The sequence below is a fragment of the Somniosus microcephalus genome, chromosome 7, assembly GCF_052327205.1.
Source record: "Somniosus microcephalus isolate GS21.2 chromosome 7, FLI_Smic_1.0, whole genome shotgun sequence".
Classification (NCBI taxonomy): domain Eukaryota; kingdom Metazoa; phylum Chordata; class Chondrichthyes; order Squaliformes; family Somniosidae; genus Somniosus; species Somniosus microcephalus.
Genome location: NC_140993.1, coordinates 26,797,900 through 26,811,860, shown reverse-complemented (window position 1 = coordinate 26,811,860; position 13,961 = coordinate 26,797,900). Strand labels below are relative to the sequence as shown.

Genomic DNA, 13,961 nt, shown 5'->3' with positions numbered 1-13,961 from the left:
AAATAGATATCCAATTCCGTTTTGGAAGTTACTATTGAATCTGCTTCTACCGTCTTTTTCAGGCAGTGCATTCTAGATCATAACTCACTGCATACAAAAAATTCTCATTTTCCCTCTGGTTCATTTGCCAATTATCTTAAATTGGTGTCGTCTGGTTACCTACTGACCCATCTGCCAGTGGAAACAGTTTCTCTTTACTTACTCAAATGCAAAGATTGTATATTGAATTTTATTGGTCAATCAACTACCAATGAGAATATACTGCAAGAAAACCTACCCTCAAATTCTAAGCTAATTTTTGTCACAGCAATGATCTAAAAATTACATTTTACTTTTTGATAGAGTAACTATGGGAAATTTCCTACAGTAAATATACCACTAAGTACACATACCTTTTAAAGCATTTGTGGCTTGAAAACCAGCTTCCTGCATACTGTTTTTCAAGCAATGCTTGCAATCCCAACTTCAACCTGTCCTCACTGGGTGAAACTGAGCAGGAGGCAGCCAGGACACTTCCATTGTAGGTCTTGACAGTCCATTTCTAACTGCAGTGCGTTTCATCTGCAAATAATCTCCAGAAGCAGATGTACAAATAAATGTTGAAGTTCCAAACTGATAAATATGTAAGCACAGTACTGTATTAGCCACCAAGCCACAAGAATCTTGCCATTGTGAATTTGAAAGTCACGGCAGAGTAAGGAACCGTCCCCCACAGGCGTCCTTTTATGACCGAGTTATAATCACCAAGCTGTGTCTTCTCCAGGATTCAGTCACACGCACGTTCCATTCTCATCCTATGTTGCTTCAGGCAAACTCCTGAAAAATTAAAAAGCAAAGATTATGTTATTGATGACCTATAGACTTATAAAAATTAGTAGTTCTGACTAAGGGAAAGCAGCTTCAATGACAGCTAGTTCACATCAAAGGCCTTCAAAAAAAGGCAAATACATTCCAGTAATTCTCAGAACAGAATTGTTCAGTTGACTTTGAAGTGCAAGGTTATATTCAATTTCAAAAATAAGTAGATATTCTGAAAAATGCTATATTAATATAAACATCGTGAGAATATACATAATACTTATCGTGTACATGCAGTACACACTGGACAAATCCTTATTACACAGGATTTTCATATTATAGTTAAAAATGTTACTCTGGTAAGGAATTTAATGAGCACAGCAAAATATTTCCAGAAAATTTACAGTACAAAATAATTCAGTCAAATCACTGGAGGTGTGAGCACACTACTTATTCTATTTAAACATTAGTAAATGGGATAAGTCCTACTTGGTTCAGAAAAAGTTTCTGAAATTAGTCTGGTTTAAAATAGCGAAGAGGACTTGATTCAAATCATACAAGATCACAGTATCTTCTCATACATTCGGTAACATGAATATATTGGTACAAGTGATCAGATAAAAATCTTCCACTTCAAAAGTTGCACATAATTCTGAAATTATCTGCCTTGTGAAGTAACAGTAAGGATGGCCATTAACTGCAGTATAAAAGCTGCTGATTGGAAACCCCACCAGAAGAGGCAAGTTTTCACAGCTGAAAACTAAGTTTGGTGGCATTGTTCGATCTTGTTAACTATTTTCAATTATCACAGTGGCAGTGGGAGACCGTAAGAAACACAACATGCAAGTGATTGTGTATGATCAGGAGGGCTCTGCCGTCCCCAGGTTCACAACAATGCAAGTCAAATGTGGTTCCTACTTGGACTATTGAGGAGAGAGCTTGCATAGCACCCTTCAGTGCAATGAACCTCAGATGAGCACCCTCTCACTACTTGAACGCTTCTCATTTTTGCACCCCATACCAGTTACCTCATAACCAGTATTTTATGTAAAATGATAATTCTGTGAATTCAGAATTGCAAATGGACCCAAACTGTTCAAAACATGGCTATTCATTTTCTAACTGGATTCAAACCCAGACTTAACAGGGGAAAAGATTAGCATCTCTCCCCCACCTTCACCACTTCCCCACCCACCCCCCAAAAGTAATGCAGCTTTAAATATTACCAGGTATGTATGTACATGTTGGCAAGACAGGATTGGAGATCTAACAGCGATTATTCTTTCCAACAAATTCTACAACCCCTCCCCTTCTCGAAGACGCTGGAATACAATCCTATGAGCATCACTCCTCTAGTACTTCAATCAAATAGTTTGTCCGACTGAGCACGAACAGGCGACTCAACTGTGCAAGACTGCATAACCAAATTAATCCTGTCCGCACTATATATCCACACATACACATTTTCCAGCAATAGCCATCTGAAAACACAAGCGAGAAGTGCTGGCTTATTTTCTCCCAAAGGCACGGAGACCATTTGTAGTGCTTTCACCTGTACTCTAACTACCATAAGTCAGATCAGCAGAGACTACAAATTGAACCGGAGACCTGCCTCATCTGTATGGTGCAGTACCACAGAGTGATGCATTTATTCACTGAGCCATAGAAGAGCCTCTGTAACAAGGATTCTCAACAGGGAAAAAGGCTGTTTGACTGACAATCAATCTGAGAACTGGGGCCGGCTGATGTGCCAGGAACAGTGGTTGAGGGAGTCGGGGGTTGCGAGGGAAAGAGTGAGACTGGGGGTCAGATGAATGGGTAGCAGCAGCAGTATGGTGAGTGAGAGCAGCATTGACAGAATTTTTATACAGAAAAAATACTTGTATTGTGTTACAGGGGGTCCGTGGAATTTTTATAACAAGGTTGGGGGGGGGGGGGGGGGCCTCAGAAGCAAATAGATTGAGAACCCCTGCTCTATAAAAAAGGTACATACTAGAAGTACCTGTACATGCAAAAAGCTTTTGAACCAGAATCTGGGTTTAGTTTAAATTTAAATGTTGACAATCTTTAAAATACTACCTGCTGTAAATGCTATTGCAGTAACACACAGAAATTACTGGAAATGGTGCAGTCTATTACATCTCTCCATACTGCTTCTTAGGCAGTTCCTCAGAACCAATGTAGTCTATTACATCTCTCCATACTATTACTTTACTTTCCCCCAGCATCGAAGCTTTGACCACGCTCAATCAGCTCCGATGGATGGGTCACATTGTCCGCATGCCCGATAAGAGACTCACAAAACAAGCACTCTACTCGGAGCTCCGGCACGGCAAGATAGCCCCAGGTGGGCAGAGGAAACGCTTCAAGGACACCCTCAAAGCCTCCTTGAAAAAGTGTAACATCCCCTCCGACACCTGGGAATCCCTGGCCCAAAACCGCACAAAGTGGAGGAGAAGCATCCGAGAAGGCGCCGAACACCTCGAGTCTCTTCGCTGGGAGCAAGCGGAAGCCAAGCGCAGGCAGCGCAAGGAGCGCACGTCAACCCAAGCACCCCACCCACCCGCCCCTTCAACCACCGTCTGCCCCACCTGTGACAGAGACTGTAGGTCCTGCATTGGACGCATCAGTCACCTGAGAACTCATTTTTAATGTGGAAGCAAGTCATCCTCGGTTCCGAGGGACTGCCTAAGAGAGAGAAGAGACTTTACTTTCTCCTGTTTGTAGCTCAGCACAACTTTCGCTTCTACTATCAATGCCTATAATCTGAAGCATAAACAAATCTAATAAGATCTACACTGGCAGCTGTTGACAGTTGCCGTCTAACCTAAATTCATAGTGCGTACTTTGAAGGTAAAATGTCTGAAATCCTCATTGCCGGTATATTAAAATGTTAAATTAAAAGAAATAAAGGAACAGAGGGCCAGATATAGAGTGGTTGAGGACACTTATACCACTTACCTTCAACAAAGTCAAGTAGTGGAGTTTAAAAGAATGATTACAAAATGTTCAATTGTCATCTTTGAACTATGCCAAAACTTGATTGTCAAATATTTAGACAGAAGTATAAGATATTGGCATAACACTTCAATCCCTGCAGGTGAAAAGTGTTGAAAAGATGGAAAAAGTGATACTTCATTGGCAACAGGCACAGGTCTCACTGAATAATGGTAATAGATAAGTGACAAATTACAATTAGCTTGACATTTCACAACAATGTGTGTGTTGATTTCTTACCAGCAAATCTTCTACTTTCAACAACTATATGGGATACGAGACTGAAATTTTACTTGCAGTTAAGTCAGACAAAGCTGGTTTTAAATACCTTTGCTTCATTTTAGGTTAGTCTGCATTAGATTGCACCTGAAGATTATGCGAGGAAGCCAATATCTTCATTCTAGAAGTGGCATTCTTAAAAATGTTAGATGATGCATTTAGAGAATCGGTTAGCCTTAAAATGATTTTCAATGCTCATGCAGGGATTTTTGTAGATTTACACTTTTAGCTTGGGAGGAAATTTTGACTAGTTCTTTGAATCCATGCCTTTGTTACCTCTAGACTTGACTATTCCAACACACTCCTAGCTGGCCTCCCACATTCTACCCTATGTAAACTTGAGGTGATCCAAAACTCACCCCTCCCTATCTCTAATCTCCTTCAGCCCCACCACCCCCACCCCCCTGCAAGATATCTATGCTCCTCTAATTCTGCCCTCGAGCATCCCTGATTATAATCACTCAACCATTGGTGGCCGTGCCTTCTGTTGCCTAGGCCCTAAGCTCTGGAATTCCCTTCCTAATCCTCTCCGCCTCTCTTTTTTCCTTAAAGACGCTCTTTAAAATTGTGTGTCTTATAATACTCCTGTGAAGTGCCTTGGGGCATTTTACTACGTTAAAAGGTGCTATATAAATACAAGTAGTTGTTATTGTTGAATAGTTCTTATCAAATTTCAACAAATTAGTGGCCATTGGTGGTTATGGGGTAGAATTCTCGCCTGCCGCGCGGGAGACCAGGGCTCATTTCCCGGCCAATGCAGAGCCCCTTGGGCTGAATGGCCTCCTTCTGTGCTGTCTGATTCTATGATCATTTGATGATTCACACTTTATGCGCCCTTTTAGAGACATAGAAGATAGGAGTAGGAGTAGGCCATTCGGCCCCTCGAGCCTGCTCCGCCATTCGATGAGATCATAGCTGATCATCCAAACTCAGTACCCCGTACCTGCCTTCTCCCCATATCCCTTGATACCTTTAGCTCTAAGAAATATATCTAACTCCTTCTTGAATATATTTAAAGACTTGGCCTCAACCGCCTTCTGTGGTAGAGAATTCCACAGGTTCACCACTCTCTGGGTGAAGAAATTCTTCCTCATCTCTGTCCTAAATGGCTTACCCCTTATCCTTAGACTATGACCCCTGGTTCTGGACTCTCCGACCATTGGGAACATTCTACCTGCATCTAGTTTGTCCAGACCTGTCAGAATTTTATAAGTTTCGATGAGATCCCCTCTCATTCTTCTAAACTCCAGTGCGTATAAGCCCAATCGACCCAATCTCTCCTCATATGTCATTCCTGCCATCCCAGGGATCAGCCTTGTGAATCTTCGCTGAACTCCTTCCATGGCAATTTGTCCAGGTCACTTCCTTTCAATAAAGAGAAGTGCACAAGAAAAAGGTACCACAAAAAAGGAAATAAAATAATTAAGAATTTCAGCACACATGTTCCAAATAGAAAGTTTGACACTAACGCAACCAATTTCTACAACAGATTTCAAGCTGGGTCACACAAGCACAATGTCCTAGGGTGTCTATTATTTGAAGACTGCCAATTCTCAAATATGTATTTTAATCCCCAGCGATCTCCAACTGCATCATCACACAAAGATATCCAGCATAAAGAGGCGAATGTCACCTTCAGAAGCATTAAATACAAGAACTTACTTTAAAAAAAAACTGCAGAGAATACACCATGAAAAAATGACAAGTGAAAACGACCTACTCATTCACTGCTTGGTGGCACATTAAGCTAGGTTCACCAATTCTTTAATGACATTGTTACTAGCAATGAAATTCAGTTTTATGAAGGTAAACGGCAAGGTAACTGGTTTAATAATTCCAGGGTTCCAGCCAACAGTTATTCTGAAAGAGATGCATTTACCTACCCAGATGCAGATAATGTACAGAAAATAGAACTTTACTCTCTGATACCACTAACTGTTGAGTTCCTTAAGAAACCCACGGCACCAATATCATGGATGTGTGTCAGCTCCAAGACTATCTTGCCAGTGTTCATATTAGTCTGTACAATTAATCACAATTTATTTTTTTAACTTTCGCAAAAATATTCTGCCTCCTTACTACTCTTCTTGACCTTCCAGATAATTTGATGAAGTGATAAAGATGAATCAATGGAGAAAACCTTCAAACAATGAGAGGACTCCCATTAATCTTGCTGGTGCTTGGGGTTTCACAGCACTATCTCTTGGTGAATTCTTTCAAATGCTCCTGCTCATAAACTTTTGACCGTGCTCACACCATTCTAAATTGTGCTCCATTGAAAATTATTTTAAACAGCAGTCATGCCTGTTGGCGACTGGAAAAGCCTGATTGGAAACTACAGAAATGTTGAAGTCTCGGTGAAAGTTAGGCTTCCAGATGATTGTACTGTATAAATATTTGATCAGTACTACCCAAATTAACTAGCCAAGCACCCAATGATAGAAAGGACATTAAAACCAAAGAGAGCATACAGTGCAGATTCACCAGAATGAAACCTTAAAATACTGGGATTATTTCCACTGGAGCAGAGAAGTCCAAGAAGAGATTTAACTGAGCTTTCTAAAATTATGAAGCATTTTGATAGACTTTCCCTATTCACCCTACTTCCACTCATTGAGGAGCTAGTGATGATAATCAGTGAGTTTAGAAAAAATGTATTTATGCAGAGTTGTTAAAGCATGGCGACCACTGCCATATACCACGGAGGGGAAAATGGATAAACATCTGAAGCAGAGGAAAATAAAGGAACAGGCATCGGGAAGCAAACAGCCAGCACAGACACAATGAACCAAATGACCGTCAATTTTTATGGTTCCAAGCCAAAATGTGTAAATGGTGAATTCTTAAACCAAAATGGGAGTTACAACTTCCATTTTGGAGCCACACAAAATTTGCAAATGGTTTTTTAGTTAGTATATTTTACTCCATGTATGACATTTGCTGTGCTACCTGAATATTGTTCCACATTATTGAAGTATGCAAGTATTAGATATATGAAGAGCACCAACCTACCTAATCGCCACGGATTTAACTTTTATGAATTCATATTTCTTTCAGAATTGCTGATGGTATTCAGATTCTAAAATTACATATTAAAGTTTTGAGCTGAAAAAGTTTGCATGTAGGTGATGGACTTCATATTTCTATCATCTTACCCATATGGTTCATTGGGATGCAATTAAACATTTGTATGTAGTGAAGGATAAATTCAGTTCCTAAAAAAAGTATAGTAGGACTTGAGCACATATTCAAGGCTGGTAACCCAGTGCAATACTAAGAGCATGTTGTATTGTTGGAGGTGCTGTCCTTGGGATTGGGCATTAAATAGAGTAGAAGAGCAGGGAGTTCTCTATTTTGGCCAAATTGCACATTCAACTACCACCAAAAAAAAGACAAACTAGCCAGCACCTCATTGCTCTTTCATAGAATCATAGAAATTTACAGCACAGGAGGCCATTCGGCCCATCTTGTCCGTGCCGGCCGACAAAGAGCTATCCACCCTAATCCCACTTTCCAGCACTTGGTCCGTTGTCTTGTAGGTTACGGAACTTCAAGTGCATATCCAAGTACTTTTTAAACATGACGAGGGTCTCTGCCTCTACCACCCTTTCAGGCAGTGAGTTCCAGACCCCCACCACCCTCTGGGTGAAAAAGATTCTCCTCAAATCCCCTCTAAACCTCTGACCAATTACTTTAAATCTATGCCCCCTGGTTATTGATCCTTCTGGCAAGGGAATAGGTCCTTCCTATCCACTCTATCTAGGCCCCTCATAATTTTAAACACCTCAATTAGGTCTCCCCTCAGCCTCCTCTGTTCCAAAGAAAACAACCCCAGCCTATCCAATCTTTCCTCATAGCTAAAATTCCCCAGCCCAGGCAACATCCTCGTAAATCTCCTCTGCACCCCCTCTAGTGCAATCATATCCTTCCTGTAATGTGGTGACCAGAACTGCACGTAGTATTCTAGCTGCAGCCTAACTAGTGTTTTATACAGTTCAAGCATAACCTCCCTGCTCTTATATTCTATGCCTCGGCTAATAAAGGCAAGTAAGCCTTCTTAACCACCTTATCTACCTGTCCCGCTACCTTCAGGGATCCAAGGTCCCTCTGATCTTCTGCACTTCTCAGTGCCCTCCCCAAATGCATTACCTCACACTTCTCCAGATTGAATTCCATTTGCCACTGTTCTGCCCACCTGACCAGTCCATTGATATCTTCCTGCAGTCTGCAGCTTTCTTCTTCATTATCAACCACATGGCCAATCTTCATATCATCTGCAAGCTTCTTAATCATACTTCCTACATTCCAGTACAAATCATTGATACGTATATACCACAAAAAAGCAAAGGATCCAGTACTGAGCCCTGCAGAACCCCACTGGAAACAGCCTTCGTGTCAAAAAACACCCTTCGACCATTACCCTTTATTTCCTGCCTCTGAGCCAATTTTGGATCCAACTTGCCACTTTGTCCTTCTTTGTGGGATCTTGTGCAGAGAACAACTGCTGTATTTGTCTACATAATAAGTCAACTGCATTTAATAGTTGTGTTTCTGAAGGTCATAATAACATGTTATATAAAATGTCAATATAAACATAAAAATATAAAATATACAATATAATAAAAATTAAAAATAAATACAGATAAATGAAATATACAACACCTTGCATTTATATAGCACCTTTAAAGTAGTAAAAGGTCCCAAGGCGCTTCACAGGAGCATTATCAAACAAAATTGGACACCAAGCCACATAAGGAGATAATAGGACAGGTGACCAAAAGCTTGGTCAAAGAGGTAGGTTTTAAGGAGCAAAGAGAGATAGAGAAGCAGAAAGGTTGAGGGAGGGAATTCCAGAGCTTAGGGCCTTGGCAGCTGAAGGCACAGCCACCACTGGTGGAGTGATTAAAATATAGATAGATGTAGTGTAACACCACCCGAAAAAAAGCTTGGTACCATTGAGGTTATTTGTAATATTCAGACTATAGCACTTACTGAAACCAGCTAAATCAACACCTTACTGGTTTATGGAACTCTATCACGTTATATTTATATTACCCACTAAGCCATTGGTGAGCCCGCCATATGGTTATGGCACGGGGAGAAAATGAACTAAACTTCAAATAAAAACTAAATTGACGTACCTTTTTTTTCCCTCTAGAATTTAATTTAGACTTTATGATCACAAGATAATGATGATCGAGGAAGGTCATTCAGCCCAACGTAGCTCATCCATCCAGAAAGACCCTGCACTGTTGCCCCCTCCTCCCACTACCGTTATGGCATCCAGTTGGTTCTTAAACAATATCAAGCATTTCACCTCCACTGTTCTATCAAAAATCCATTCCATATATTGATCACTCTTCAAGTGAAGAGCTTCCTTATACAAGTGCCAAATTTGTCTTTTACTAGTTTGAACCTGTGTCCCTTTCTTCTACTCTTGTAATTTATCTTTCCTTTACTATCTTGTGCACCTTTATTATATAATTTCTCAGATGCCTCTTCTAAGGCGTGGTCTGACCATAGTACTACACAGTTTAAGCATGACTTCCTATGACTTGTCTTCTACTATTCTGGTTTATATATTTCAGCATTCTATTTGGTTTACAGATTGCTTCTCTGCAGTACTTGGACATGTTGAGCATTAAGTCTATTATGCCAGCATGGTCTCAATTTCATCCTTAGCTATTTCTACACCAATCATGGAGTATGTTGCACATTAATGAAGAGTATGTATATGCAAGGGTGATGGATAATTATATCATACTGTACATAAGTGCCTTTCAAACGTGTGTGGATTGGAGGGGAGGATGGGGCGGCGTACGAATACTTACACATTCCGGAGGACCCCTAGTCTTAACTACTGAAAGACTGTCATTGCTCAAGATATTCTTTTTCCCATTAATACATCAAAAAATGGAAAAATTCAGAAACACGATGACTTAAGGTTTGAATGCTTCTTTTCTATAGCTGAATTATCAAATTAAATATATAAACATCACTAACAATTATATAATAATATAGATTAAGTGAATAATTGAACACTCATGTTTGGTCTGTTCCCTTTAAGTGAGCCTCAAGTTATGGGTAAACGAAAAAGACAGACTTGCATTTATATAGTGCCTTTCACGACCTCAGGACATCCCAGAGTGCTTTACAGCCAATAACATACTTTTGAAGTGTAGTCACTGTTGTAATGTAGGAAATGCGGCAGCCCATTTGCACACAGCAAGCTCACACAAACAGCAATGTGATAATGACAAGATAATCTGTTTTTGTTATGTTGATTGAGGGATAGACATTGGCAAGGACACCGGGAAGAACTCCCCTGCTCTTCTTCGAAAGGGTACAGTAGTGGTTATAGTACTTGGTGAACAATTCACAGGTGATGCGTTCAAATCTCAGTATGGCAAGTTGTGAAATTGAATGTACACCTGATAATTTGTGGACTGGCGCTAGTTGTAAACAGGGCGACTAGGACATCCAGAGAACAATTATTTTTTTAAGTCCTGTCTGAACATACATACGAACATACAAATTAGGAAGAGTAGGCCACTCGGCCCTTCGAGCCTGCTTCGCCATTCAATAAGATCATGGCTGATCTGATTACTCCACATTCCTGTCTACTCCCAATAACTTTTCACCCCCTTGCTTACCAAGAATCTATCTACCTCTGCCTTAAAAATATTCAAAGACTCTGCTTCCACCGCCCTCCGAGGAAGAGTTTTCCAAAGACTCACGATCCTCTGAGAAAAAATTTCTCCTCATCTCTGTCTTAAATGAGCGACCCCTTATTTTTAAAGTGACCCCTAGTTCTAGAGTCTCCCACAAGCGCAAACATCCTCTCCGCATCCACCCTGTCCAGACCCCTCAGGCTCTTATATGTTTCAATCAAGTCACCTCTTACTCTTCTAAACTCCAGCGGATACAAGCCTAGCCTGTCCAGCCTTTTCTCATAAGACAACCCGCCCATTTGGAGTGCTACTGCACAGTTCATCCTGTATGCCTGTGCATGCGCAGTGACATTTTAGACGACAAGGAACACTCAGTATGTGCAGCTCACTTTACACAGATGCACAAGCTTTAATCTTGTTGCTACTGCTAGTCAACCGCCCTATAGATGATGTGATTCACAGCCTGAAGCACCTGTAAGAGGGCATGTGCACCAGTTTCAATCTCAGTCCAACTGCATGTTACCATAACTAGGCTTTCAGTTTTGTGTGTTTAGTTTTGATGGTACTTATTTTGGCCATTTTATGTTCACTTTTTCAATGCAATTCATTGACACAAAATGGCAAAAATCACCATTTTAAACTTTAATACCTCACCAAGTCTAAAATTAGGAATGGCAGCTATTCATTCAGGTGCAAATAACTCTTGTGCAATCATTTTCTCTTTGCACGACTTTGGGGAGTGGTCAGAAACTATCTTAAATTATTAAAAATTAAAATTATGGAATGAACAAATTTGAGTGTATTTTAGGTATTAACGGACATTTTTGATGGGTACATTTTATCTGCTTAACCCAAAAATCAGAAAGCCTAGGCATAACCTAGACAGGGACGGTCAAGAAAAATGAAGCAGACCTTATTTTTAATATATCCTAGCAAGTATGATTTAAAAAAATGTGGCTTAAATGGAAATAAAAAATAATTCAACAAGATGTTCCTCAAACTTAACACCTATTTCTTAGAAACAGGTTTCTGCTTTTTTTTAAAAAAAAAACACCACTCCTCTCTTGTTTGTTAGGCTTCCTTATGAAAGCCCAATAAATCCTGGCACAGGTTGATGGACAAGTTGTTCCACACTGTGCATCATACAGTACTATACTAGTTGTGTAGCACCAGGAGCTAGCATCCTAAGTTGCCTGGTTCTATTTTTGGAACAAGCTGGCAGCAACTTGGTTTGACGCCTCGGGTGAGTCACCATCAATGATTCTATCAGTGGAGTTTATTGACTCGGAGGTCAAATGCCCAAATTGTTCTAGTCTGGAATTTATAGAACAATTGGGTCTGCACATAACTCAGACATTCAAGGACAGGCTGTAGATGGTACACTTAAACTTCCTGTTCTGGTTCCAGGGGCAGCTAAATTTCATCCAGCTCAATGGGCTTTCCTTTCTTATACTCTTGTTGCAAAGGGAATATTGGTTTTGCCAAATACAGATTGTAAAAAAAAAAAAAAAAAATCAATACCTTATGTTTTCAATATTGGATGTTTTTCTATTCATTCCTCTGCAATTGAGTCTAGGCTTACAGTTTGAAAATTAATTTTATTGATGTTTTTCTCTTTTACTGTTTTGGTTTGTCAGGTTTATACTTCAACTACTTTGTTACTAAAATATTTAAACAAAAAAAGGGGGGAAATTTAATTTTACTTTGTGATTAATCTTTCAGTTATTTTGTAGAATTTTAATGCTACACTTCCAGAGGCATGGGCCCCACAAATAACATTCCATCGGAATAAGGAAATGATTACAGTCTTTAGACAGTAATAAATTGCAAATGGCATGCTAATTGCTACCCTACATCTAGAAATAGCTTACGAGTACAATTTTAGTTACAACAAATATCCAACTTTTCATCAGTGCAAAAACAACCTTTTTACAACCTTTATGCAGGTGCCAATGTTTTGTCAACAGATTATGAGAAAATCAAATTTGTCTTCTTATCCAACAGCCAAAAAAAATCTTCAGCCGCATATTTAGCAAAATGTACTTGTGAATTAGAGTCCCTTTTGGCTGTTCTTAATGAAAGCTGTTCCAAACAAAACATTAATACTGCAAAATCCATTGTTTTCTGTAATTTCGCATTTGTAGCAAAATACCGAGCACCAACCCTTTCATCAGCTGATTATTCAAAAGATTGTAGCCTTTCACAGAAGCATACTTTGAGACTTCTATCTTAGTGTGTTTTAACCCCTCAGGAGCCATGAAAACTTTAACATAAATGCGGAAGATCTCCCACTGAATTTTCCCTCAAGTATAAAAAAAGTGGTTTTTTTTTTTTTTTTTTAAAACAGCAACTTTCTCCTATCCTGCACACCTTGCTGTGGTACAGTTCCACCAGTGCTGAACATCTCTGTCACCCAAGTGGTCATTTTTGAGAGCTTAGGCTTGGACTATTAGCATTACAGCAAAATCTGGCTCTGTCATTACCAGACAACCAGATCTTGACATTTCCAGCAGAGGTGGGTGGATGGATGGCAATTGGGAATGGGAATCCAGACCAACTCTCAATGGGTGGATAAATGGCAAAATAAATTCAATACAGCAATTTAGGTGGTGGGTCATTTTGGTAGGAAGAATAAGGAGGCCACTTATTCCTTAGAAGGTAAGAAATTAAATGGGGTAGAGGAGTAAAGAGATCTGAGAATATAGATACACAAGGTAGCAACACAAGTCGATACGTCCATGCAGAGTACAAACAAAGTATTGTATTCAATTTCACTAGAAATGAACCCCAACAGCAGGAGGTCATATTAAATTTATATAAAACCTTGGTTAGATCACGCTTAGGGAGTACTGTGCACGGTTCTTAAACACCATACTACAAAAATAATATTGTTAAACACTGGAGAAAGTGCAGAAAAGATTTAAATGGATGTTACTAGAATTGAGAGGATGCAACTATCAGGAAAGACTGAGCAGGCTGGGGCTCTTTTCTCAGGAAAAGAGAAGACTAAAAGGAGAACTAATAGAGCTCTTGAAAATTGTGATGGGATTGGATAGCATGGGTGAGGGAAGAGTCCAGAACAATAGGGCATAAATACAAGGTAGTTACTAACAGATCAAATTAAGTATTTAGAAGCTGTATAGTTACACAGAGTGGTGAGAATGTAGAACTCTCTGCTTCATGGAGTGGCTGAAGCAGATAAGTGTGGCACATTTA

At 39.7% G+C, this 13,961-nt stretch overlaps 1 protein-coding gene across 1 annotated transcript in view; it reads right to left on the bottom strand.

Annotated features, from left to right (window-relative positions):
* ldlrad4a (low density lipoprotein receptor class A domain containing 4a) overlaps positions 1-1,958 on the bottom strand; it is a 279,058-nt gene extending 277,100 nt beyond the window's left edge. Inside the window, exon 1 of the mRNA XM_085992319.1 lies at positions 393-1,958. Coding sequence (XP_085848445.1) covers positions 393-432 — 40 coding nt within the window. The 5' untranslated portion in view covers positions 433-1,958. The remainder of the gene's footprint in view (positions 1-392) is intronic.
* Between the last annotated feature and the right edge of the window lie 12,003 nt (positions 1,959-13,961).